Source organism: Equus asinus, chromosome 20 (genome assembly GCF_041296235.1).
Source record: "Equus asinus isolate D_3611 breed Donkey chromosome 20, EquAss-T2T_v2, whole genome shotgun sequence".
In the NCBI taxonomy this organism is placed as follows: domain Eukaryota; kingdom Metazoa; phylum Chordata; class Mammalia; order Perissodactyla; family Equidae; genus Equus; species Equus asinus.
In genome coordinates this window covers 43,341,170-43,364,986 of record NC_091809.1, presented here as the reverse complement: position 1 = coordinate 43,364,986, position 23,817 = coordinate 43,341,170, and the positions used below count along the sequence as shown (strand labels likewise).

The following is a 23,817-nucleotide window of genomic DNA, read 5'->3' as shown; positions in this document are numbered from 1 at the left end:
TTGATACAGTAATAAAACTCTACCTTCTGAACAATTCTCTACATACTGCTCAACGTGGATTATGACATAATAGACGCACAAACCACTCTGCCCTATACCTGTTAATACTTTCCACATAGAAGGTGTTTGATAAATATTTGTTGAACTGAATAGAGTCAGTGAAGCCCTTTGGGCAGAGCACATCAAGAATGGAAGATCCCTTTGAATTATGAGTTGATGGTTTGGGCCGGGCTTTGGGAAGTACATTGTGCAGCTGCCTCATCTTAGAGTTGTTAAGTGCAACCTAGAGAAGTCACTCAGTGAAGGGCAGGGCCAAGACACGACCTAGGATGCCTGCTTCCTATTCCAGGGCTCTGCCCCTTGAGCTGGGCGGTTTGGCAGAGATGTGGTCCCCAAATTGCAGAAGGTCTTGTCCCCAAAGCACTGTGTCCTGAAGTGGGGCATGAGGCACTCAAGGTGATTGCAGGTCGTATGTGGACACGATCTTCAATAACATTGAATCCTTAGTTAAAAAAAAAAAAGATTATTCTTTTAATTTCACTTTTAATCCTTGCAATCATGTCAAGGAGAAAGGTCTCACTGGGTGTTAGTAATTCTTTAACATTTGCTCATCCCTTTTAACAAGGAGAGGGCAGGCCCAGAGTCTTTGGGTAGGGAACTGGATCCAGCTAAAACATTTGCTATTATTTTGTTTTTGACATAATGATTCGTATCACTTTTGTCTATTTATACCATATGATGGTGGTCTTCCAATTACGGTTCTGATATAAAGTTTCTTTTGGAAATGTATTAGTGTGAAAAAGTGAGCTCCTTTAAAGGGACGTGTTGAGTAACTCATAATCCGGGTGGTAGGCAGTATGGTGGCATTCACAGGGGTTGGTACTGAAGTGCCTGAGCTGTGTAAACCAGTGGCCTTAACAAAACCCGTTTGTCTTTGCAGTGACTTTGGCTTCAAGATGAGTGAAGATTTGTTGTTGGAGGTTTGTGTTCCAGATCCTGAGTTTCCTGGGAGGGCATACTCCCCGCCTGTGCCCTGTCCTGAGGGTTCTACTTACAGGAGAACAAGAGGGTAGGCCTCGCGAAGATTGCCGTGTCGGGGACACCTGGGGCCTGCACTTGGTGTGAGGGAGCATAGAGGACCACGTGGGTTCCTTTCCTTCTCTAAATGCTAGTCCCGGTTAGCAGGTTTCAAATAGTTTGGGTAAGATTTAAAATTACGATGGTCACAAAGTCTTCTACCGTCTCTGAGACAAAAAAATGTAAGTTTGTAAGCTTTTCTGCAGCTCTAGTTGTATCTTAAGTCATGAACTTCAGCAAGGACACATCTTCAGGGGTGTTTGTTGAAGAGATATATGTAAAACTCTTGCCCAGGACAGCACTCCAAATGGTCTGGGCTGCCTAATCTAACTGCAGGCAGAGCCGATTCCAAATGGCTAAACATCCTCCCTCTTGTTCTATAGAGAATGAATAGATGAATTCTATTGTCCGTGGATAGGAAGTATGTTCCTCATTATGAAGCCTTCATGACCATCCTTTGATGTTTTTGACCTCTTGTTCTTGGGGTGGGGGGGTGACAGCTATCGGAAGATTTCTGGGGACACTTGTAGTGGAGGAGATGTTGAAGCGCGACTGGAAGGAGAACTGGTCCCATGTCCCTTGGCAGGTAAGAGGTGGTTTCTTCCCTTTGACTTCTCGAGACGTCATTGAAGCGTTATTGTGATCTCAGGCCCAGTCTTGTGGCTCTTCTAAGTTCGTGGAGAAAGAAAATGGAAATTATAAGCATCACAGAGCTCCCATTTTCCCATAAGCTTGGTATCCAAACTAAATTTATTTCCTATGCCTTTATAGGAATAACAGTTATTTTTTGAGGGAAATCCGTTTGTTCATTGAAAAATGTTTATTCGGCATCTGTTGTATTCTAGGCCTGGGGGCTTAGGGCGCCCGTAGGTCTTCTGTGTGTTGCTTGATCTGTTTGTCATAGTTGGAGTAAAAGAGACTTATGGTTTTTGGAAGTAGCTAAGTGGTTTACCTTAACTTTTATAATAATAATTATAACTAATATTTTAATGGAATTTTACGCATTGTAATGTGCTTTTCCATGTGTTGTCATTTTAACCCTTATCCCTACCCAGTGAAGCAGATATTATTATCAGCTCCATTGTCTTTTTTTTTAATATGATGAAGCATGTTCAGAGGAGAGGGTTAAACAACTTATTTAAGGTCACACGTCTGGTAAGTGGCAAAGCCATAATTCAGACTCAAAGCCTGATGCTGTTACGTGGACATCACCCAAGTGGCAAATAAGTGTCATTCTCATTATTTTAAATTTTTTTTGAAGAAGAAGATCAGCCCTGAGCTAACATCTGCTGCCAATCCTTCTCTTTCTGCTGAGGAAGACTGGCCCTGAGCTAACATTCGTGCCCATCTTTCTCTGCTTTATGTGTGGGATGCCTCCCACAGCATGGCTTCCCAAGCGGTGCCATGTCCACACCCAGGATCTGGGATCTGAAGTGGTGAACCCTGGGCCGCCAAAGCGGAATGTGCGAATTTAACTGCTGCGCCACTGGGCAGGCCCCGGTCTCATTATTTTAGATTAGCATTATGCGTGCTAATTAAGAAAAACTTCTTTGGCATGGGTGCACATGCTATAAAGGTCTAGTGTGTTCCAGAACATGGTTTAAATTGATTAAGCAGTGATGGCACATGTCGAGGTATTTGTAATATAGACATGAAATTATGATCCCTTAACAAATAGTTAATCTCTTAGCATCTTTTCTTTCTTCACTGAGGTTCTGGTTCTCATTCATGTAGATTTTCCTTATTCCCTCTGAGCCCTTGCTCCTGCATACCTCTTGCTGGAGGTGGATGATTGGAGCTGACTTCCATCAGCGGTGGTGGTGTCTAATGGAACCACCATCAGCGCCAAATGAATCAGGAGAATCAATCGCGTTGTCTTCTGTGCGCAGGGCAGGGCGGCCCTCTCGTTCACTCGCAGCTTGCCAGCTTGTCCTGGTGTTTTTCATGCTAAGCTCATTAGTCCCTTAATTTAATCTTCCATCATTACCAGAGTAATTAACATACCTCACTGTGGAGACTTAAAAAGAACCCAGCTTCAGCAGATTCCCACAAATGAGCGGATAATATTCATATATTCCCCTCATAAGAGCTGTTATTGATGAGGGCTCGAGTGAGCGGGGTTTGAGTGATTGCTCTTAAGGGGCTGGAGTACATACTTTTGTAATAAATATTTCCGAAGATAATTCAGCAAGGGACAAAACAGTTTGTTTAAAGCCATCTAAAGTGGTAGGAAAGCTCTTTTCTCTTCTGATAGGAGAAAGTAGAAGAGGAAAGAAGTGGAAAAATCTCATTTGCAGTGTAGGCCCCCTCCTAAATGTTAAAAAAAAAAGGCATGGCACAGAAGGCACGGATGGACCAAGAAGGGAAACAAAGATGGTTTCAGAGGACTGATGGGAACCATGACATCTTTGCAAAGATGAGGTAATCTGGGCATCTGGAAGGATTTTTAAAAATGAAGTAATTTTGGGCCTGGCCCTGTGGCCAAATGGTTAAGTTGGCACGTTCTGCTTCTGGCGGCCCGGTGTTTCGTCAGTTCGAATCCTGGGTGCAGACATGGCACTGCTCATCGGGCCACACTGAGGTGGCGTCCCACATGCCACAACTGGAAGGACTCACAACTAAGAATGTACAATTAGGTACTGGGGGACTTTGGGGAGAAAAAGGGAAAAAAAAATTAAATAAAAAAATCTAAAAAAACAGTAAAAAAAAAATGAAGTAATTTTTCTTCCTTTATGATTGCTGAAATAGCAGATTTCTCGGCTGTGCTCATGTATGGCTGGGCTTGGCCAAGAATTCTGTTCTTCTAAGTTAGGTATTGCACAAAGAAATGCTGCATCTTCCCCTATGCCTGATCCTAAGGCAAGTGTTTCTGGACTCAGGCTCTGCTGTAAAGACATTAGTTGGTTAGAAGAAAAAACCAAAGCTACCGGAATGAGGTTTATAGATGTTAGAGAGAGATGTGGCGTGAAAGGCTCACTCCTGTAAGTATGTTGTATTCTCCATGAGCACGTGACAGCTTCAACGGGAGTTCTTGATTTCGATGTTATTTACATCAAACTCGGCAGGTTTCATCTTGACTGTCCCCTTCCCTGGGAATTATAGTGGGAAGGTTTTCTTGAGAACCGAAAGGAAAGATTAGTTATCATGTGGCAGCTTAGATACTTTTGAAGTGAAGTGAAACCAAAGGAAAAGAAGAACCTTTATTATAAATTATAGGTAAATTTATGCTTTTGATGCATTATCTATATTGAAGCCTTTTTAAAGCAGGTGGCTAGTATATGTTAACTCATTGAATGAATAGAATGAGAGAGAAAAAACAACAATAATTTATGCAGGCGTGCAGCAAAGGGCTTCAGATTTGCTTCTTGGTCCTATATGCAACATGTTATCAAAATGGACGCTTTAGACATGGAAGCAGGTGTATTGGTCATCTCTGTTCCCTTAGAAGAATCTGGATGTTTCCAGGCCATTCCCTAAGTGGAAGAGAGAGAGCACTAGCTCTTCCACTGCTAGTTGGCTGACACTGTCTCGTAAGCACTCTGGGCCTCTATTTCTCTATCTTAAAAAGTGGCAGCATTAGTAGCTACATTGTAAGAGCCTTGTGTAGTGTTAAAACATAGACTGTGGATCTGAACTGCCTGAGTTCAAGTCTTGGTTCTGCCATTTACTGGCTGTGTAACCTTGAGTGAGTTACTGAAATTCTCTGCTCTCAGTTTTCTCCTTTGTAAAATTGAGTTAATAATAGATCTTCCATTGTACAGTTGTTAGGCGGATTAAACAATGCCTGGTACATGGCATGTACATGGTGTATTTGTTACTTACAAATAGAATCTTTGTGATGATTATGTTGTAAAACATTTTGTAAGTAGTCTAGAACAAAGGTATTATTATTGTTTTGAAAATACAATAGAGTGATATAATTGCCATCTGTCATTGTGAAAAATATTGAATGGGTGAGCCAATAGATTAGAAAACTTATCTACAAGTCTTCAGTGACTAGTGGTCTCAGGTCAACCAGATTTTGGTGCTGTGTGATTCAGACTTAGGATGAGGGAGCACATGCAATTATTTAGTCAAGTGTGATTGAAGACTTAGCCTGAGCTCAGAAGTGTGGACGTTGGAGCATGCCTACTGGCGGTTCTAGGTTAAAAAAAAAAATCTAACAAGTAAGACACTTTGCAGGCAAAGAAATTAAGTTTCACAGGGTTAACGTGCCTGAGGCAGAAATGTGCTTCCATTACACACCTTCTAAGTCTGGATTCTTTTGTTCTTCTGCTTGATCCATGCCAATGGCTCTGAGGTTTATGTGAGAAAAAATAGGTCAGACATACTAGATCTTCAGCATCCCCCAGGTCTGCCCTCCCTGTTGTTTTGTGTTTCTGTGCAGAGGAGAACGAATTCATGCTGTACGCCCTGCGGAAGTCCATCTACCGCTATGACCTGGCCTCAGGAGCCACCGAGCAGTTGCCTCTCACGGGGTTGCGGGCGACGGTGGCCCTGGACTTTGACTATGAGCGCAACTGCTTGTACTGGTCTGACCTGGCCTTGGACATCATCCAGGTGCGTCAACCCTTGGTCTGGTCGTGGGGCTGTGCCTTGTGACCACCCGAGCCTGGTAAGCTTCTTTCAGGAGCTTATGGCCTGATGGCCTAAGGAAATGGGTGTTAGAGGTTTTTAAGTCATAACTCACCTCAGCGCCTGCTGATGAAACTTTTCAGTTTTCCGTTTTAGCATTTTCTTTCCCTACCTGCCTCTGTCCTTGTGGGAAGGTCAAAGGGAGCCCCAAATATGTGCTCTTGCTTGTAAGTGAGGTCTCACTTTTCCTGCTAGGATAGGACTAGGAGTATAGGATTGTTAGTCACTCTATTGTTCCAGCTGCCTCTTTAGCATCCTTCTTCCCAGGCCACGATATAAATTATCCACTTCAGCTCTTCTGAACACAGTCAAGAACCAGGAAATAAGCTGTAAAGATCCCCACACAGGCCAGATAGACAACCGTACGCTCCACCCCAAGCATTTTGAAGGAGATCTATTTGATCTTTATTCGTTGCCTAGTTAATCCTTTTACGAAAGCAGTTTCAACAGGTTCTATCTGCACTTCCAACTCAGCAGAGGTTTTAGAGTGCCTGGGTGTTTGAGGGAGGGTGGGGATGGGGGCAGGCATGAACTGCTGAGTGGAGCTGTCCCAGCAGTAGCACCTGATGGCTCAGAGCCTCCCAAGGAGGAAGACGTGAGAACTTAAAAATAACTGCAGTCTGGTTCCTTTTACTTTAAAAGCAAACAGACTCACGCGTCTTGGTCATCTCCGCTTCGTTATTGTCATCCGGCACAGTTCACTGACCAGTGTTCGTAATGATAATGCAGAGTCGTATAAGCGGTTAAGTTCTGTTTAGTTACTGTGCTTAAAACAGGGAACCACAGTACAATTTAGAAATGCTTTTGTTAAAAACTGGCTTCATTCATCTGGAAAGTTTACTAATACAGAGCATCTCATCCCTTGCTGGTGAGGCCGGTTGGGTAAAGGGTGACCATCCTTGGGACTGATTTGAAGGAGGTCATTTGAGCATTTCACAGCATTTCTTCCTCTTTTTCTCTCCTCAGCGCCTCTGTTTGAATGGGAGCACAGGGCAAGAGGTGATCATCAATTCCGGCCTGGAGACAGTAGAAGCCTTGGCTTTTGACCCTCTCAGCCAGTTACTCTACTGGGTGGATGCTGGCTTTAAAAAGATTGAGGTATGTGTATACCATGCCGTCCTTAACTGAGTGAGGAGGGGGAGCACCTGAGCTTTGAGCCGGATTTGACACAGAGGTAGGAGCCAGCGTGTTAAATTACTCTGGCAATTCTCTGTGAATTCCAGAGAATGGACCAGCAGAGCCTCTGGAGGAGGAAGAAAAGAGGGATAGTCTTGAATTATTGCTCACAGCCTTGAAGGTCCCACATGAGAACAGGACGCCTGAATCTATCAAACAGATTTCATTAAGATCGCTGAAAGTTTATATTTTGGCTAGCAGAAGCATAGAATAGTAACAATAATGATGATAATGATACCATAGCATTGTTCTAATGCTATAAAATCAGTACTCTGGTATTATAGTACTCAGAGCAATAACGGCAGTACTTGATCAATCATTATCGTTAATCATTAAGCACTCACCATGTGCCAAGCCCTGTTGGAACCAGCTGGCAGGAATTATTTGATTCACTTCTCACAACAACCCTTTGAGGTGGGTAATCTTATTATTACCACTCACCTAACTGCAACTTAGCTACCCAAGGCCACAGGAGGGTAAGAAATGGCCTCTAAACCGCCAAAATCATTGTCTCATAGGCACGCTTAACTTGCAGTGCCTGCTGAGGCCCTGGGGAGCTGTCTCAGTACCTCTTTATACTGACTTTCTGTGGAGGTATGGCAGGCGGGTCATGTGGACAGCACAGTGGAAGCAGGGAGGCATAGATTGCCGAGAGATTGGCAAGACAGAAGGCAGAAACGTGAGAGACAGCCCTGGGTTCAGTCTCTATTCTGCTAGCTAAGGGACTCGGGCAAGTTTCTTATCCTCTGAGCTTCCATTTCTTCATCTGTAAGATGAAGATTCATTTACCCGCTCAGCCCTGGGTTCAGTCTCTATTCTGCTAGCTAAGGGACTCGGGCAAGTTTCTTATCCTCTGAGCTTCCATTTCTTCATCTGTAAGATGAAGATTCATTTACCCTCTCAGTCATTTGACAAGTGCTTTCTGAGCACATGATAGATGCCAGGTGTGGTTTTAGGTTGTGATGATCCAGCAGTTGGCAAGACACACAAGTTCCCCTTCTAATAGAGATTAAGTTTTAGTGGAGGAAGCACAGTAACGAAGAAATAAGCTGATCAGTTCTGTTGGTGTAAGTGCTGCAAGGAACATCAAGCAGGCGGTGTAATCGTGTGATTTGGGACGTGGGACAGCATTAGAAAAGGCGGGCAGAGGAGGCTTCTTGAGGATGTGACATCTGAGCTGAGCCCTGACTGGGAAGAGGATAATTAGAGTGTTCAGCTCACAAGGTGGCTGAGAGAAGTGAATGAACACATGCACAGTGCTTGGCACACACTGTCCATGTGTCAATGATCTTGTTATGCTCTTTCTCTCCTTTCTTTAGTTGTATGTGGTCAGCACTTTGCTAGGTGCTAGAAGGATACAGGCAAAGCCTAAGTGTCCACACTCTCACAGTGGACAACTCAAATGCTGTTTGTGCAAAATGGTGTAAGATGAGTCAGTGATGAGAACTACAGATGCTCATTGATCAAGGTGGGTCAGAAGAGTTAGCAAAGGAGGTGGGCCTGGAGGTGAGTTTTGAAGGAAGGATATGATGTGATTAGAGAGCAGAGGGCAGGCCTGGGAGGGGATCTGGCTAAGAGCAGACAGGAGTGAGGATGTCAGGCCTGGAGGATAGCCATGAGAAGACCAGCCTGGCTGAGGTTGTAGGAGCTGAAGTGGAGGAGAGAGAATTAAGAGTCTGTGGAGACTTTTTTTTTTTTGAGGAAGATTACCTCTGAGCTAACATCTGCCAATCTTCCTCTTTTTGCTGAGGAAGACTGGCCCTGAGCTAACATCTGTGCCCATCTTCCTCTACTTTATATGTGGGACACCTACCACAGCATGGTTTGCCAAGTGGTGCCATGTCCACACCTGGGATCCGAACCAGCGAACCCTGGGCCACCGAAGCGGAACGTGTGAACTTAACTGCTGTGCCACCCTGCTGGCCCCCGTGGAGACTCTTATTGCAAGGCTGTGATGTTAAGAATTTGTTTTGTGGACAATGCAGAGCCATGGGTGGCTTTGGAGGCTGGAGCAACATAGGCAGGTTAAATTAGTGAACCATATCGAGGTCTTACTTTGTGCAGATCGTCATGCCCCTGGAAGTGGGGGCACAGGTGGTGCTGGCTTCTCTGTCAGACTGTGAGAATTGTCACATGAACCAGAGGAGGGGAAATCAGGGCAGGTTTCCCCGAATGGTCTGTAGGGAAATCAGCTGGCTGCAGAGGGGCGTGTCTGTAGGCAGGAGCTGAGTAGGAGACTTTGCAATGTGGGCCTTTTAAGGAGCTCAGATTCATCTTGTCTCTCCCCCACCCGACCCTTGCCCCCTCCCTGCCCTTTTTTGTCAGGTAGCTAATCCAGATGGCGACTTCCGACTTACCATCGTCAATTCCTCTGTGCTCGATCGGCCCAGGGCTCTGGTCCTCATGTCCCAAGAAGGGTAAGTGTGGCCCCAAAGGAATTCAGCATGTGTCAGATGCTGCAACAGACAGATTCTGATGGGAATGCAAACTGCTGGACAAAGACTTGTTTCTGATGATGGTGGTTGGAATAATCTCTTAACTGCAAGTCTTGAAACCAGAGCTTAGTCATCTTGGTCAGGTGACTCCATTCCCTTTTCATTTGTAAGCATCGGAATCACCTTAGGCATCCAGATGTCTCACATCTGTGGGGTTTCTCTAATAAAAGGTAATATTAGAAGTCTCTCCATAGGCATAGTCAGGACTGGTTGGATGTTGTAAGCATTCTTTATCTTGGGTTTCATGCTCAGTACAAACATTTAATCCATCCCATCTTTTCCCTGCCCCCACCTCATGTTGGTTTTCTTACTAGCAATTTGTGTGCATTGGGGAAATGCAAAGGTGCTTTTTATTAATTTATTAACCTAAGGAAGCGTAACTAAAAGGGAAGTTCTGGAATATCCTTTCTACCCTTTCTTCTCTTATAGCATTTATGATTGAGAATTACATCCACTTTTCAAAAGAAAATTCTGAAAGTAATGTATATAATTGATTAAAAATGTTAAAAGGGATTGGAAATTTATGAAATGAAAAATATTTGTTTCCTCCTTTCTCTTTCTCTCTTAACCCTTTACTCTCACATTTCCTAGCAGTAATCATGGTTAATAGTTTCCTGTGTATCATTTAGAGTTTTTTTTACCCATCTACAAACATGTATCTGTAAAACACACAGACACACGCACGCTTGCATGCATCAGATAGAATCATGGGATATATAGTGTTCTGCATGAGTTTTTTTGGTGAGGAAGATTGCCCTTAGCTAACATCTGTGCCAGCCTTCCCCCATTTTGTATGTGAGATGCCGCTACAGCATGGCTTGAGGAGCGGTGTGTAGGTCTGTGCCTGGGGTCTGAACCCACGAACCCTGGGCTGCCAAAGTGGAGTGTGCGAACTTGATCACTCCACCACTGGGCTGGCCCCTGTTCTGCATGTTTTAAAAGCATTTAATATGGTTTAAAGATAGTTTCACGTGAGCGCATGTAGATTTTTAGGCTTCTTGATATTCTTTTTTATATACCACAGTGTATTTTGAGGAGTATACGTGTTATATACACCTAAATATATATTCTGTCAGCGCTCTCTCTCCACGGGCTTTGTGTCTGTGGATACAGAGAGCTGCCTGTATTCATTTTAGTATGGTGTCCTCAGGGGTTCTTGGAACCAATCTTTCCTGGATATCAAGCGACACCTGTATATATATGTATATATTTTTGCTAGTATGAACAGTGGTGTGATGAACATCTTTGTGCGTTATCTTTGCGTGACTTGGTTATATCCATAGATGTATTCCAGTAAAGGAATTTCTGGGTCAAGGAATTGAGGGGTTTTAAGTATTATAATTACAGATTATAATAATAATGCTGAAATAATCGGCCGACTTGTTCTTGAGGAGCTTCTTAACCTCTTTGGAGTAGTATTTGAGCTCCCGTTTCTCTAGTTCTGTTGTGAGTGTGCTCTTTCCTGGTTTTAACCAGACTGATGTTCTGGACTGACTGGGGAGACCTGAAGCCTGGTATTTATCGGAGCAATATGGATGGTTCCGCTGTCCATCGTCTTGTGTCAGAGGATGTGAAGTGGCCCAACGGCATTGCTGTGGATGACCAGTGGATCTACTGGACAGATGCCTATCTGGACTGCATTGAGCGGATCACTTTCAGTGGCCAGCAGCGCTCGATCATCCTGGATAACCTCCCACACCCCTACGCCATTGCTGTCTTTAAGGTGGGGCCTGCTGACTCTGGGTAAAACTCTGGGTTTTTACCCAGAGTACAAACCCATCTAGGTGAGAGATGCTTGTCTCACTTCTAGGAAATCAGCTCATTTCTGAATTTGAGACAGTTTACTTCAGCGCCTATGAAGGGATGCCAGATAGAGGTGCCATGGGTCCAGGGTGCTCACTGTTCACATTTCAGAGGGTTAAAGGTTGAGGTTACTTCACATGAAAATTCCCGGTTTGCCCTTCGGTGTTTGGTAGCCTCATTTTGGGTCCGGTCTTTGTCTCTTGTGAGGTTTGCTCACTTTCTTCCTGATGGCTTAGCTGAGCTCTGCACCACCTCTGCTGCCTGTCACTTCTGCTTTGACTTGAGAGAACAAAATGGTTCTTCCCAACGTTGGGAAGCAGATTATGAACTGAGGGGTTGGGCTTCTGGTCAAACTTGAATGCTTATTGGATAGATACACTTGGGCAGTTCCTTCTGTGTGGATATTTGGTGAGGTTTGGATAAAATCCCTGACTCTTACATTTAAGTGGAGCCTTGATCAGGCCAATCATTCAGCCAATGAATGTTAGGTGTCCTCTGCATGGCAGAGCTCCTGTTCTTACTGAGGGCCCGCAATAAGGGACTATAGAGCTGGACTAAAGAGCAAGGGCTTTCTTTTCAGAATGAAATCTACTGGGATGACTGGTCACAACTCAGCATATTCCGAGCCTCCAAATACAGCGGGTCCCAGATGGCGATTCTTGCAAGCCAGCTCACAGGGCTGATGGACATGAAGATTTTCTACAAGGGGAAGACAACTGGTAAGGCAGCGTCTCCTCCTTAATCTCTATCAAGTTGATCTCTAGAAAGGGGTTGGGTGTGGGCAATCTCTGCTCAGAGCAGGATCTGGCAGCCTGCATCTTTGTTGTCACGACAACATGCACATTATTTAATTTCTTCCTAATGACATCTTAATTTCTTTTCTAATGATACACAAACAGCTGGAAGATGGCATGTTTTTGCCTGCTGGAGTGTTGGTGCTTGGTGGGTAATTACACCCTCCTCCTGCCTTTGGCCCCTTACTGATTGGTGGTGTGGTTTTCTTGCAGCTGGAGAGGCTCAGCATATGCTTAATCCCCACTGGCACCCTTACAGGGAGTGACGCTGTGCTGGGTGCACAGCCAGTTGCTGCTTCCTGACAGGGGTCCCATCTTGTTCTCTGTTTGCCCAGACGACCTATTGCTCACTGAGCATCTATCTCCCTTGTAATACTAGGTGTCGTTATGTGAGCACTTACCTAATTTGTCCCCACCATGGAGCTCTAAACCCCAGGAAGAAGGAGATTGCGTCTTTTTTTGCTCAACAATTTTATGAGTGCCCATGTCTTAGTGTGTGCTCAATTCATATTTGTTGAAAGCGGAAGGGATGAAAAGGGAAGGGAAGAGTTGCCGGTGAGTGTAGCTGGCTTTAAGGTTGTTGGGTAAGGCTTTGAACCTGCTGGTCCTGGAGGGAGACTATTCAGTAGAAAGCCTTCTTTCTTACTTGACTGCCCTTTCTCTTGTCTATCTCCCAAACATCCTATTGATTTGAGAGGAGAGAGATCAGGGTACTCCCAAGAAGAATAGTCCCTTTAATAAGCACCCTCTTTATCTCAGCAGGATTAAATAGCATCCTGGTCAGCTGACTCTCCTTTATTGACAAACTGCTGGGTTTCCTGTTTTGAACTGGAATGTTGACATTGCTTTGTGGGTTTTGGCTGGCCCTGTGCTAAGAGAAAATTGACAAAGGGAAATAATATGCTTATAATAAAGGAAACTCAACCAAATCAAAGTCGGGAAGGCCTGTATGGGGAGCTCTCACACCCTATCCTACATCGTCAATTACTCCACACAGGAGGAGAGGTATGCTTGCATCTCCACCAGGAGGGTGCTGATCAGGAGGAAGGAACATTTTCCTCCCTGCCTGCAACAGTTCAACCAATGAGAAGCCACCACACTCGGCCGATGAGAAGTTGCCACCACCCTCAACTCTCTCTCCAATGGACTTTCCTTCTAAGCAGCCTGACTCAACTCCTTCTTTTCCTCTGTGGAAGCAATCCCCTTCCTTTGTTTCTCAGTGTTTGTCTGTGGTTTGCTGTAGCATGCAGATCCCAAATTGCCATTCTTTTGGCTATTCCCCAATAAACTCGTTTTGAGGGTAAAATAACTGGCGAATTTGCTTTTTTGGTTGACAATGTCACTGTTATCCTTTCGGGGCCAATGAAGATAGCATGAGAAAACTATAAAGTATCCTAGAAATGTAAGTCTGAGTTATTGTTATGTCTTCACAACTGACCTGTGAGGTGGGGAGGGCTGGTATTATCATCCATGTTTTATAAATTAGGGAATAAAACCTCAGATATGAATTAGCTTTCCCAAAGGTTTTTTGTTCCAGTTCTGCCACTAAATGGAGAAGTCACATTCTTTCTTAGAGGATGTGCCTGTTTTAAAATAGGGAGAGATAAAGGAAATCGTGTTTCCCAGCTCCAGTGGCTGAAATCTCAGAGCCTTTGGTGGAGGACACCCACCCCTACTGATCGACCTTACTAGCAAGCTGTGTGAATTGTCAGCGTTTCTCTAAGTTACTACCCAGTCCAGAAGAGCAGGTCTTTCTTTTGACAAGTGCTTGTACGCATTTGTTTGCTGAGTACACAGCAGCTTGTGAAACACAATGTCCAGATGAGCTGGTGGTCCCTGGGCTCCCCACTCCCCAGTCTTGGCAGGTCACTTCATCCCAGCTGACCTGCAGTCATAGCCATGACCTGGGGAGTTACTCTGGCTAATTTAAATGAAGGTGACTCTTTTATGCATGCAGGGGAAATCACAGCCTATCTCCTACTTCTAGGAGACAACCTGCATGTAGACCCAGGGCCAGAGAATCAAGTTTGTAATCTCTGATTGTGTTACATCGAAGCTTTTGCAATGGCATTTAGTTGCAAGCACTCCTTGTATGCATTGGGTGCCTCTTGGCCTCGAACTTGTTTGCTCTAACCTGCCTGCTTGTTTGGACACTGCGAGAAGATTGCAAATTCATGATGCCTCTTGGCAACCCTTTGTGCCATTTAAGGAATTGCTTTGTCATAAGCACCACACTAATGTGTTTTATGGGTTTATGTAACCTCAGTTAATCTGCCCGAAATGTGTACTAAGAATGTTCCTATCTGATAGATGAGAAAGTAAAAATTAGGTTCAGTAATTTCTACATCACACATTTCGTAAGTTGTAAGAATTTGAACCATGGCCTGGTTGACTTCAGAGCTTGACTTCAGTAAAGCCATCAGGCTGTGCTCCCTCTATCATCTGTTGTTGGAATAGCAGCGCCTGGTATATGACAGTGATTTAGAAGTACTAGATTTTGATTGATTCTTGTTTATGATAAAAATTTTGTTCACTTGGAACATCTGTCAATTTGGGATATTTGGTTATAAATAGGTGCAATTCTTGTCTTCATACCTGGCTGATTTTTGAGTAGTATTACTAGAATTAATTCCTCATAAAGAGTGTTTTTTCTTCAAATGCCTTACTTTGCAAGGTTATTGATGTATTCAGTTGATGCTGCAATGGGTTAAAATATTTTACAGCTCTTGTAATTCTCCTTCAGAGCCTGCAGTAAGCACATGCTTTTACATATCTATAATGAGATAGTTTGATTTTGATAGTTGCCAAGTGTATAGATAATTAAGCAAGATAAGAAGAGCCTTTTTTGTTCATAAACTGGTTTGGAGGAGTTTTCTAAAGAGGAAATCTGAAAATGTTCTGAATATGCCCAAAGCGGAAATCTGAAAATGTTCTGAATATGCCCAGTGAAGACATCTTGGGACTAAGTGTTTGGTCTTCTATGGGGATATCATTAGAGATGATGGCTGTCATTTGTCCAGTCTTCATGTTGGGATGATGCTCTTCATAATGCCCACCTTGCCCACATGAAACCGGGGCATCCTGCATGACGGGTGTGTGGCTATGTTCTGGAGGAACTCTGCTGAATTCTCCCTCCATGCCCTCCCAGGTTCTCTCTGACGTGGTGACCCATTTTCTGTTCTGTGGCTCTGTACCATTCAGCACACTCCTGCTTTGCCTAGCTCTTGGGGTCAGTGACTTGGCTGGCTTGATTTGGCCTTTGCCCCTGGATCCTGCCTCTCAGACTGCAGTTTCAACCATCTCTGTCTAGACCAGCCTCCTGAAACTCTGCATCCCATTTTGGGTTCTATACTTCTGGCTCTTGTTTGATTGGGTAGGAACATTTGCTCTGCATGTGAAAATGTTAGTCACGTTATTTTACAGATACAGCCCCAGTGAAAATATCATCCTGTAATTAAGTATTTTTCAAATATTCTATTGTTTAATTTCTTGGAACGTTGAATGATATGTTGTCCTTTAAGTATACAGAACGTATTCCAGATCCTTTTGGAGTTGTTTTTCATTAGTGGCATTCTGCATTTCCTCCCGTAGCTGCTGGCATGTGTGTATTTGAGATAAAGGAACAGTGTCTGCCCACGGAATAGATCAGGCTGAACTGATTTTTGGCATTTCTGTTCTAGTCGGCTAGTTATTCTACTATGATAATTTCAATCTTTAGAGTTGATCGAATTATTTTTGGAAACTTTTGAGTGTTTCATCATATGGATTTCCCTCTGTGGGTGTGTGTATTTTGTCTATTTGATAACATCTTGTACTCCTTGGTCCTTAGCATCAAAACAACACTGTTGCCGTATCGTTGTGAATTTTATTTTATATGGGTAATGCCAATTAAACACTAATGAAGGGCCAGCACATCTGAAGCTACTGCATGAATCATCATCCATGTCAATACTGGTTGTCATTAATGAACCCCGTTTTCCAGCTGCAGGCCAGGATAGTCATAGCTCGAATCTTGGCGGGGTGGAAATGGATTCCTTGGATGTGATTCTGTCCGTGAGGTGGCACAACTGAAGGATCATCACCAGTTGAGTTTTATCACAGCATTTGTTTCTCCCTATTTTCATGATCAATAGTCATAGGCAAAAGGAAAAACATACCTTTCAGAACTTGCGTGGCTTTTATGTTGCTCAATAGTTGTATCATGTTTTCAGTTGTTACAAAATGGTTTTTGTATCCTCTCCCTTCCTTCCTGGAAAGTTGTAGGGGATAGGAAAACACCTTTTCTATCATTGTTCATCCACAAAGGTTCTCTCTCAAGAGGCAGTGAAGGGTTGTATAGACTCTATCTGGCACTCTCTTTGGAGAGCTGAGCCAGAGAAAAGATTGGAAATAGTGGGAGAGATCAACATTAACTAGTCCTTATGTGGATTTATTGCTTGACAGACAGTGGCGAATGAGTCCTGTGGCTGGTTCGTCCTTTAGCTCAGCAGCTGTTCTCTGGAGCAAAGGAATTGAGAAGGGGAAGCCCGGAGTTTTGTCGGGGTCGGGGTGGGGGCCGTCATGACTCAGGTGTGTGTTCTAATTAAGGGCTTTAGGGTCATAAGGAACAGAAACCCACTCAAGCTAACACAAGTAAAAAGCGCTATTGAAAGAATAAAAGGAGATAGTGAGGAACCCAAAGATAGGAAGTACAGGGGAGCATTATGGAGACTGGAGCTAGGAATGGCTCTAGCCATTGTCTGTCTGTCTGCTCCCCTCCCCCCACCCTGGGTCCCTGGTGCCCTTCTTTTCTCCATAAGTCTGATCAGGCTCCGACTCTGCAGACTGACCTTATGTGCACACTCTGACTTTGTTTCTGCGCAGCTTCTGGCTTGTCCTCCATCACCTTTGACACCCAAACTCTATGACTTTTCTTCCAGCTCCAGCTCCCCGATGACTTATTGGTGTTTCAGTATCTCAATTCCACATTCCCAGGATGAACAGCTGATGCCTGGTATGGGTCCAGGGCAGGCTGATCTTGCCGAGGCCCCATGTGGGTCAGGCCTTCGCTCAGGGCTCTGAGCAGAGGTTGTCGGCGCTATAGCTGCCCCAGCGCTGGCCACTTCACCTTTCTCTTTTGGAGCTTCATGTTGTCGTGTCTGTAAAATGAGGCGGTTGCTTTGGCTCTCAGCCCTCCATTCTCTAGCTCCTCTTTATTAACCTGGGTGCTGCTGTCTGTCTTCTCTCTAGGAAGCAATGCCTGTGTGCCCCAACCGTGCAGCCTGCTGTGCCTGCCCAAGGCCAACAACAGTAAGAGCTGCAGGTGTCCAGAGGGCGTGGCCAGCAGTGTCCTCCCATCCGGAGACCTGATGTGTGAGTGCCCTCACGGCTATCAGCTGAGGAACAACACCTGTGTCAAAGAAGGTAATGTCCCTTTTCTTTCCTGCTCATTGTCCCCCTTCCCTTCTTTCCTTCTCCTCTCTCCCAATCTCTCTATTCCCTGATGTTTTGGGGTTAACAAAAATACCCAAGGTGAAAATAAAATCCACTGGATACTTAGAGACAGCCTGGGTTAGGTTCTAATGCTGGTGCTGCTTCAGTCCTCATCCAGAACAGGCCTAAGCTGTTTATTTAGAAATAGTAGCTGTGCCTTTTTTTTTTGTTTTAAGATTTTATTTTTTTTCTTTTGCTCCCCAAAGCCCCCCGGTACATAGTTGTGTATTTTTAGTTGTGGGTCCTTCGAGTTGTGGCATGTGGGACGCTGCCTCGGTGTGGCCTGATGAGCAGTGCCATGTCCGTGCCCAGGGTTCGAACCGGCGAAACCCTGGGCTGCTGAAGCGGAGCACGTGAACTTAGCCACTCGGCCATGGGGCCGGCCCCTAGCTATGCTTTTTGGTTGAATGTCAGATGATACGGGCTTTCCTCAGAGGCCACCTTCTTTTCTTCTGCCTCTTCCTCTCCCCATCCGGCCCCCAGGTCTCAGTTCTCCAGCCTTTCCTGCTTCCTATAAGTTGACCCACCATGTCTTGGCAGAAGGACTGGTTTGACTACTTCATGGTTCACCTAGTCTCACCTAGAATTTTCCTCCCTCTTGCCTCCCTGGCAGCCTGGAAATGTCCTGAACTTTCAAACTGATGTTGCAAAGGGCTTTGAGCCTCCACTTCCAAGCTGTGACCAAGTGGTGGCAGCAGCCTCGTCCCACTCCTCCTTTGAATCTGAATACACGATTCTAAAATTCCTCCCCTGAAAACCTGTTTAATCCTTTCCTCCTGTCTAATTTTTACCCTGACCACCTCTGTAGTCCACGGGCTCTCCGTTCTGTCCCTGTGGTGAAGCCGTGGAAGAGGGCCTTGCCACGGCAGGCCCGACTGATGGCCCGAATTCCAGCTTGTCCTTATTTGCAAGGTTGTTTTTGCTTTGTAATCATAACCTCCCTTCTCACGGCAGCCTCTGAGTCCAGGGCAGGGAGACACACAGAGGAGCCTTATGTTCTCTCTTCCTTAAGAAATACAAATGGGATAAAGAGGAGCCTTCCCTCCTTAGAGACAGGAGCCTCTCTTTCAGGCTCTGGATGTTGTCTTAAAGCTATTTGGAAAGAAACAGAGTTAACAATTCCCAGAGAAGGTGGAAAAGGCTTTTCTAGATTCCCTGTTAGAATGCCTCTGGTTATGCAAGCAAGAGGCCAACCATCACGTGTTCTTGACCCAGTTTACTCAACAATGCATTTTTTCTGTGTGAGGGATTATAACTGCTTGTTTTAAAGAAGTCACGGGGTCGGAAAATCCCTCAGAGTATATAAAGAAAATCTTTGTAACCCACATGGTTGAAAATTGAATATATGTGAGTATGTGTAACTATACATATTATATGTATATAACTATAGATAGATTGAATATGTGTGTTTGAATGCTGTTTAGACACAGTCTATGAAGGAGTTCTGTGTGTAGCTAGTGGTTTTAATGTTGATGTGTGTTATCTGTCCCCGCTGGACCCAATTGGCATCCTCACTCCCCTTTTTCGTCTTCGTAACCACCTCTGAGGCTCCTCTTCTCCTTTAATTGTAATTAAAAGAGGGAAGAAGGAGCCTTCTGTCAGATGCTTCCTTCCCTGCATGCACGTGTGCTTGGCGTCCTCTTCCCCTTTACCATCTAAGGCATGTTATTTGAGGAAGAGAAATGGAAATGCGCAAGAGAAGGTCTGTGGTGCAGCAGTAAGAGTGACACTGGTGTCGTTTCCTCCCCTGGTGCTAGAGAACACCTGTCTTCGGAACCAGTATCGCTGCAGCAATGGGAAATGCATCAACAGCATTTGGTGGTGTGACTTTGACAACGACTGTGGGGACATGAGCGATGAAAGAAACTGCCGTGAGTCCTCCGCCTCGACCGAGGTTTCGGGATGTTAAACATTTACTGTTACTCAGAAGGCCAATCAGCTCCTCCTGGGTGGGACCTACAGTCTAAGGTGCTGGCCAATGGCCCCTTGTGATTGGTGATGCCCGTTTAAGTGGAAGGGGCTTGGAGAAAAGAGAGAACACATTTCCATACCCAATTAGATATATGTTATTACTCAAAAACAAACCCACATAAGTTAGGGGACTACTCATTACAAGAAATTCACAAATAGGCATCACAGGGCTGAAACTGAACCGATTTGGGAGTCAGGTGATGTAGGCTCTAAGTGTGGCCCTACCATTGTGATAAAGCTGGTGACCTGAGGCAGGTGACCAGGTCACAGTCCCTGATTTGTAAATTCAATATTTAGCCTTTTCAGAGATGGGAAACAGCTTTTACCTTGTATGGCACTCCGCTCAGTTGATGTCACTGCCTGCCAGGCTCAAAAGAGATTGTTCTAATTGATTGGTGATGCCTAGTTTGGCTTGGAATGTGGGGTATGTGTGCATGTAAATGCGTGCCAGGTCTGTGCTCAGGATCCGAACCTGTGAACCCAAGGCCACTGAAGCAGAGCATGTGAACTTAAACACTATGCCACCAGGCCGGTCGCTCTTCATTTAATTTTTGATAGCTTTGACTTCATCTTCTAAGGAGGTGCTTTGCCCTCTGTCAATCAATAATATGTTCATACATTCACTCAATAAGTATTTATGGAGGACTCTTTGTTCTAGGCTCTGTGCTGGGCCTGGGGACATTCTGGTGATCGAGGTGGACACAGAGTTTAGAGTCTGAAGGGGGAGTCAGAAAAGTAAACAGCCAGTTATGTTACAGCAATGAGAGCTGTGATGGGGAAGCCCCATAAGCACACAGGAAGGGCACCCAGATCAAACCTGGGTGGGTGCTTTTGAAGAGCCCTGAAGGGTGAGTAGAGGTGAACCAAGCAGAGGTGGAGGGAGGAAATTTCTAGGCCAGGGAGCAGTCTGTATGAAAGCCCAGAAGTGAGAGTGTTGCCTGGTCAGGAAACAGGTGTGGGCATTGTGAGCTTGAGTGGCAGCAGTGGGGCAGTGGAGGGTTGGACTGGTACGTGGGGCCCAGAGCAGCAAGGGCCTTTGAACGTTATCAGAAGAGCAGTTGGCAACCAGTGAAATGACATGATAAGATTTAGCTTTGGAAAGATAAGCTGTGGGCAGAATGAATTGGATGGGAGAAAGGCCAGAGCAGGGAGGGCAGAAACCAGTCTGAAGGCTTCTCTTTCAAATATTTCCCCTTTGGAAATCCAGAAGCCCATTTATCATATTGTGCTGTAAGAAGAGATTAATGGGTGGCTCCTGGCTCCATATACTCCTCTGACCTCTGGCGGATGTATTCAGCCAACTGTCTGTAGAGCCTGTGCCAGCTTCCCATGCCACTCCACCCAGAAAGCAACTTGAGAAGCAATCAACTCATAAAATTCGTCTGGGCCTTGTAATACTAGGTACTGCCCTTTCTGGCTGACAGGAGATTATTTACTAAACCTTTCTTCATCATATTTCCTTGGCTTCAGTGGATGCCGTTCACACCAAGGGAGAAGAGCTTGCCAAATGGCAGGTTTGGGGGAGCACTAGCTTCTCTGAATGTTGCTTTTCTGCAAAAAAGACACTGATTAAACCTTCTCTGTCTACCAGAGTCTCAGGAAGGTGTGGTATCTGTGAGGGAACAGCCAGAGCTCCTTAAAAACATTAATAAGTATTAACAGCATTGGAGCAGATCCTGGGAAAGACTTTATTACAAAACAGGGTGGGAAAGGAGTTGCTTCTTAGAATTAACATGTTGCAAGAAAATTGTCCAGACATGATGAGACATAGTGGAAGCAGAGAGATATAAATAGATGACCTCGTGTCCAGTAGCTAGTGATTCCTCCTTGGGCTTTGGTTTCTGTTACATGACAAGCTGGGACCTCATATTGGTTCAGTGTTTTGAGAGAAAGACCTCCCTCCATCTTCAGAGAGTGCTGCCCTCCCATCAGCCCCTGAGCTCTGCTGCCCGCCTCAGAGGTCTCCACGCAGAGTTGAAGCTTCTCCTCTGGGTGAATTATGCAGCTGGCTCTGCCTTGTCCTGGCTTACTGTAAATGCAGCTGGGCTTGACCTGAGACTTGCTTTCTGCTCTGCTTTCTTGCAATTCCAATTGGCTCAGGTCCTGACTAGTCAGATGTGGCAGAGGTGAGGCCGTGAGGGATGCAAGTGTTAAAATGTGGAGCCTGGGAACCAAGAAAGAGGTGCTTATCTGTGCCTTCCTGAGTGTATCCCTTATCAAGGGGAGAGAGCAGTGTTTCTCATGATGGCGGGATGCGCCCTGTCCATGGGCAGGGTGCAGGAGGGGGACAGTGACTGCACTACTGTCTGGGAAGTTAAATGAGGCATCCTGTCAGCTGCCAGGAAAGAGGAGTGATGACAAAGGGAGACGCGGGAGGATGTTGTCAGCAGATCTCCCGCCCTCTTAAACAGACTCCTGTGCCGGGTAGTTGTCAGGCGCTCAGGGTTTTGACGTGAATCCCTGCGGTCTTGTCATTTTTACATTCATCCCCTGCCTCCCACCACGAGCTCAATTACAGAGAAGAAATGGAGCCTCAAACAAGAGCCGCTGGGAATGCCTCACCGCGCTCTTGCTGTTAGCTTTTCACTTCGCGGCCCACCCCGCCCCCTCCATCCCAGAATTCTGTCCTGTCACATCACACCTCATGTTTCACCTGCTCCTGAGAGTAGCCTTCCTTCCCAAAGCCTTTCCTAGAGGGTCTTTTGTTGGATTTTGGAATTGTACTTAAGCCCAGATAATTTCTCTTTAGAAGAGGGAGAAAAATCTAATTCTGTACTCATTCTGGTGCTGAAGGGCGTGAGGAATGATGAGGAAACGAAGTGACATTTATTTAGAGCTCATTATATTTACATCCTATTGAATGAGTTCTGGTCCCCAACTTTTCTTATTTACCTTCATAATAATGCCATGGGGTAGATATTATCTCCATTTTACAGTGGAGGGAAGAGAGGTATTGAATGGTTACATAAGTAAGTTGTAGGTGGTAGAATTAAGATCCATATCTAGTCTTTCTGACTGTCATCACAAATGCTTGGCCACATTGCCTTATTCTCCTTATTCTGTGGAGAAAACAGGTTCAGGGAGGTTAAAATTAATTGCTCAAGGAAGAGGCAGAGCCAAGATTTGAAACCCAGTCTTGACTGCAGGGCCCATGTTCCTGCTGCAGAATTCTACCTCCATGCCACCTCTGTCATCTTTATGATGAGGTGCCAGCTTCCTGTATGAAATTGCACTTCCTGATGGTAGTTTTCTAGATAGAGATATTTCTGCCACTTATTTAGAAGACACCTTCACGTCTGAGGGGATCTCAGGAGGTAATCTGTGCCATCACTCTCTCTCAGCCAGGTGACAGTTTCTCACTTCTCCCAGCCCTGTGCCAATCTGGATGCTGTCCATGGAGAGAGAGGTCTTTATCTCCCTTGGTTGTAAATTTCAGGTTCTCACGCAGTGTGTTTTTTCCATAAACCTAGGTTTTCTGTTTCTTTTGCTACGATTAAAATCTGCTTCCTTCTTTTTTCACTTGGCTTTCCAGTGGGATGTTTGTGTTGAGGGGGATGAATTGTACCTAACGATTATCATCTCTCTTCCCCATTTTAGCTACTACCATTTGTGATCTGGACACCCAGTTCCGTTGTCAGGAGTCTGGGTCCTGTATCCCACTCTCCTACAAATGTGACCTTGAGGATGACTGTGGAGACAACAGCGATGAAAGTCACTGTGGTAAGGGGACATGATGTCCAGGAACCCCGTTCCAGAGGGGGGCAGCACCCTTGCTTACTGTGCTGTACTAGTGGATGGGGTGGGTTGGATGTGGAGGATTTCTGAAAGCTGTTTCAGGATTTATGGTGTCCAGCTGCGTGACCACCTCCATCCACATGGCAGGGTTGATTCATTCATAAAGCTGTGGACCCTGCTTTACCTTGCAGAGATGATGTAAGCATCAATGTGATGGTAAGAAAGACTTCTAAATGAGTTCAGACAGTTATTAACAGCTATACAGACTTGGCTCACACCTCTAGGAGGCTGTGAGAAAAAGATACAGAGACACAGACTATACCTTTGTGAACTGGTTTTTTTTTTTTTAAACCAATCTAGTTCACTAAGTTCTGTTAGTCAGCAGATGGTACAAACATTGTTTGAACATCTGTTTTGTCAATGGAATTTTTATATTTAGAAAAATAGCGTGTTGGAATTGCAAGGAGTGATGGATTCTCTAGTTCAGCCCTTTTAATGTCCAGATTAAATGACTGAGGTCCGTAGAGGTCAGGGGGCTTATGCAAGGTGACACAACGAGTTTGAATGGGGAAGTGGAACCCTTGTTTCCCATGCCTTTCTGTCGCACAGTCCTGCCATGTTTCACGAGGCCTGTCTTAGTTCCTGGGCTCTGGTACCAA

General features: G+C 45.0%; 1 protein-coding gene across 1 annotated transcript in view; it reads left to right on the top strand.

Annotated features, from left to right (window-relative positions):
* SORL1 (sortilin related receptor 1) overlaps nt 1-23,817 on the top strand; it is a 158,838-nt gene that overhangs the window by 81,150 nt on the left and 53,871 nt on the right. The window contains exons 15-24 of the mRNA XM_044751649.2: nt 941-1,069; nt 1,578-1,663; nt 5,465-5,637; nt 6,679-6,810; nt 9,214-9,305; nt 10,860-11,106; nt 11,767-11,905; nt 17,210-17,383; nt 19,210-19,323; nt 23,021-23,143. Coding sequence (XP_044607584.1) covers nt 941-1,069; nt 1,578-1,663; nt 5,465-5,637; nt 6,679-6,810; nt 9,214-9,305; nt 10,860-11,106; nt 11,767-11,905; nt 17,210-17,383; nt 19,210-19,323; nt 23,021-23,143 — 1,409 coding nt within the window. The remainder of the gene's footprint in view (nt 1-940; nt 1,070-1,577; nt 1,664-5,464; nt 5,638-6,678; nt 6,811-9,213; nt 9,306-10,859; nt 11,107-11,766; nt 11,906-17,209; nt 17,384-19,209; nt 19,324-23,020; nt 23,144-23,817) is intronic.